The sequence below is a fragment of the Nansenia antarctica genome, assembly GCF_963989245.1.
Source record: "Nansenia antarctica genome assembly, chromosome: 1".
NCBI lineage: Eukaryota > Metazoa > Chordata > Actinopteri > Argentiniformes > Microstomatidae > Nansenia > Nansenia antarctica.
In genome coordinates, this window is record NC_137674.1 from 75,148,988 (window position 1) to 75,152,527 (window position 3,540).

Here is a 3,540-nt window from a genome sequence, read left to right on the forward strand (position 1 = left end):
TAATATACGCATGTGCGCAAATCACAATATTTACTCACGTTGCATAACATATTATGCTTTTGGCATCTTCGTATAGTGCTAATCTGTGTGAGAGTGTGTATGTGTGTGTGTGTGTGTGTGTGTGTGTGTGTGAGTAGCACATTCAGTGAGTGATCTAGCAATAAAGTGTATGGTTATGGTACAGCATGGTGTGTGTGTGTATCATGATTCAAAACCTTGTCAGCTGGTGATTCTCACCTTCCTTTCTCATGCCGGCTCTGAAACACTTCCGAAGCCTGCAGTAACGACATTGGTTTCTCTTGTCTTTATCCACAATGCATTGCCTGTTGAACCTGCCAAAATGCACACGTGCACATAAACAGCCATTTAGAAAGGATGTCAGACAGAAAATAGGTATACAAAAGACAAGACACACAATCACACAGAAAACAGCTTCACACAGATGGCGATGCTTCTGCTCACATGAGAGAGAGTGAGTGAGTGAGCCCTACAGCAATCTCACTATTGACGTTCAGTGACTTCAGTCACCTTATTTAGGCGATTGTCTCTCTGTGGTTTCTAGTAAAGTGAAGTCCTCAGTTCTAGTAAAGTGTATTTATCAGGACTCATTATCAATTAATTTTATGCCGGATCTGTCTTATAATGTTGTTATAATGCCTCTATAACCAGTGCGCAACAGTTGTAACAGAACCCTCTCTTACTTTTTGCCAGGATGTGCATGCATGTGGCTGCATCTCACGTGCTTTTACCCCACAGTGCTGTATGGGCTACCCCCCCCACCCTCAGTCCCTCCTGCCTGACCCCTGCTCCTCCGCCCACGGACGCCCTGCCACCCCCAATGCCCCCCTTTGCTCTAGACATGTTATGCAACGTGAGTAAATATTGTGATTTGCGAACTTGCGTATATGCTTTTGGCATTTTCGGATAGTGCTAATCTGTGGGAGAGTGGGTTTGTGTGTGTGTGTGTGTGTGTGTGTGTAACACATTCAATGAGTGATCTAGCAATAAAGTGTGTGTTTATTGTACAGTGCGGAGTGTGTGTGTGTGTGTAATGATTCAAAACCTAACAAAATTGTTATAATGCCTCTATAACCAGTGCGCAGTAGTTCTAACAGAACCCTCTCTTTCTTTTTGCCAGGATGTGCATGCGGCTGCATCTCACCTGCAGGTGTAGGCGTGGTTCTTGCGGACGCTCCTCCTGAAGAAGCCCTTGCAGCCGTCGCAGCTGGACGCGCCGTAATGTTTACCCGTGGCCTTGTCTGCGCAGATGGAACATGCGCTTCCATGCGTCTGTGGCATCAGAGGAGCCGGCTCTGGCATCATGGACTCTGTCAATCAGGATGAAACAGAGACGTATAGTGTCTGATATGCATGTGCTGCCTTCACTCTGGACGCTTAAGGCCAGACATGTGAGGAAGTACGTTACTCATGACCCTAGGCTGACGTTAGACAGCTCTGAAACTGCAACAATGGAACCGCGGCCTTGTAGGAACGCTATAGTACGTTAAAGAGAGGGGGAGTCCTTTTTGTTTTCGCTTCTGATGAATAAATAAACATCTCGGCGGCCTCGCTAACAAGCCCCACAAGTGTCTGAGGCGGCCGTGGCCGATCACTCAGCTGTGAGAGCGTCCACACTCCGTGACAGAAGATGCGCACGATTACCGAGGCAAACATGAATCGCCCCCCCCCCCCCCCCATCATCAGTTAAGGCGATTAACGAAACCCAGTTTTTCCACCAAATAACCCAACGACTTCATAACCAAACGACTTCCTCGGACCCAAAGATATGTGTTGATTGGGATCTTATGCCTGTAGGAACAATCACAGCTGTAATACACGCGGGGCTGTAGTTAGGTAGAGATAGAACGGCTCTCTGTGACTACCAGGCTCACAGGCCTCCAAGGGGCCCGGCTGCTTATTACTCAGAGGAAGAGGAAAGTCCCCATTTAATTAAGGCAGTTACAGGTCAGTGGTGAAGCCAAAGTCCACAGCCCTTCTCGGGCTAATTTTACACTGGGAGCTCCGTTTTAATTCAATCTCCACTAGTGTTGCTCTAAATTGTGTGCTGTCACTATTCCATCGCTGCAGGATCGTCTCTCTTAAAACCACTGACCGTCAAATATACTCTGTTGGTGTTTCCTGCGCTCGCCCGGACACTGCCCTCGGGCTGTAATGTATGTAAATTGCACACTTAGAGTTCGGAGACAGAGCGGGCCAGGGATTATAATTTAACATGGAGAATGCTTTTGCTGTGGTCAAAGATCAGTTAGATTGAATTAAGAGATTAGAATACATCTGCCACACAGCTATCTGCCTTTGGAAAGCAGTCTGCTGGTAAAGCATCTCCTTAAAAGTGCCAAAGAAAGGGCCTGATTCAGCAGAACAGGCTCCTAATGATAATGATAAGTGAAAATTAGATTATGAAGGAAAGCAGAGATAGGGAGGGGGGAGGGAGGTCTTTTCAATGTTCCCTGCGTTGCCCGGGAGTAATGACCGCTGTATTCGCAGCATTTTGTGGAATGAGAGCTGATGTCATTGCTAAGGCACATTTTTGTATCCATGCCATGAGAAAATGGCCTTTACAAATTCCTCCCTGCCTGAGAGCAACATTGTAAAAGCCACTGAAGGAGATGCAGGCTCTGGAATTCCTTGTCTAAGCCTGGCCTTTTCAACACCAAAAAAATGTAAATTACTAAAACACAGCCATTTGGATGTCCTCTGTATACTACAGCAGGCATACAGGACAGTACACCATTCTACCCTCTCGTTGTGCACCAGGCTAGATGGACCAGACTGGCGGGGTGGAGGTGTCCTACCTGGCATGGCAGCGTCCACAGGGAACACACTCAGGTGGTCAAACTCCAGCATGGTGTAAGAGGGGTCCAACGTGGCACTGTAATCAGTGGGGTCCAGATCCAGCACGGTCCCGGACAGCTTCATGGTTCTGGTTTAATACCGCACGAGGCCCGACTAAGTCTGCACGTCTGATTGAGAAAAAGAACCCGAATAACAATGGTCACTGTACAGCACACCCCTGTACACCACAGGTCCACTAGGGTCCAAAGGACCCACTTTCTCAGAGACTTCCTTTCACTCTGTGACCTCCTTCCTGACTGTCCAACTCAGGTAAATCAAAATGTTCCCCACTCTGGAAGTCTGCTGTAGCTGTCACAGTCACAGGCCTCCAAAGTCCCGGCTGTTGGTAATGTTCTCCTGGTCTTGTTCCAATGTGGTTCAAATCCTGGCTTCTTTCCCTCCCTCCCCCCCTCCACTGTCCCTGTCCCCACTGTTGTACGTTAGAGAAGGTTGTACGTTACAGAAGGGCCATCGTGTGTATTCAGCTAGTTCATGCTGTTCTTGATCCCAAACTGTCCTCCAGTGCAGAGAGAGAGTGGGAGAGAGAGAGAGAGAGAGGGAGAGAGAGAGACAGAGATTTGGCCCACTGTCTGTTTGCTTGTCTCTTATCAGGGGAAGGTATAATAAAGGGGAGGGATCAGAGGCAGGTAAACATGACTCACTCCGATGAACAAAAACAGCTTA

At 47.8% G+C, this 3,540-nt stretch overlaps 1 protein-coding gene across 2 annotated transcripts in view; it reads right to left on the reverse strand.

The window, feature by feature from the left end:
- Nucleotides 1-3,244, reverse strand: part of hnf4b (hepatic nuclear factor 4, beta) — an 11,935-nt gene extending 8,691 nt beyond the window's left edge. Inside the window, exons 1-4 of one of the 2 annotated variants that reach the window (XM_080539378.1) lie at nt 3,148-3,244; nt 2,817-2,984; nt 1,163-1,328; nt 238-332 (exon numbers count right to left, since the gene is read on the reverse strand). In XM_080539378.1, the coding sequence (XP_080395504.1) occupies nt 238-332; nt 1,163-1,328; nt 2,817-2,940 (385 nt within the window). In that variant the 5' untranslated portion in view covers nt 2,941-2,984; nt 3,148-3,244. Of the gene's footprint in view, nt 1-237; nt 333-1,162; nt 1,329-2,816 lie in introns of both variants that reach the window. The other variant, XM_080539377.1, reaches the window with a different exon arrangement.
- Between the last annotated feature and the right edge of the window lie 296 nt (nt 3,245-3,540).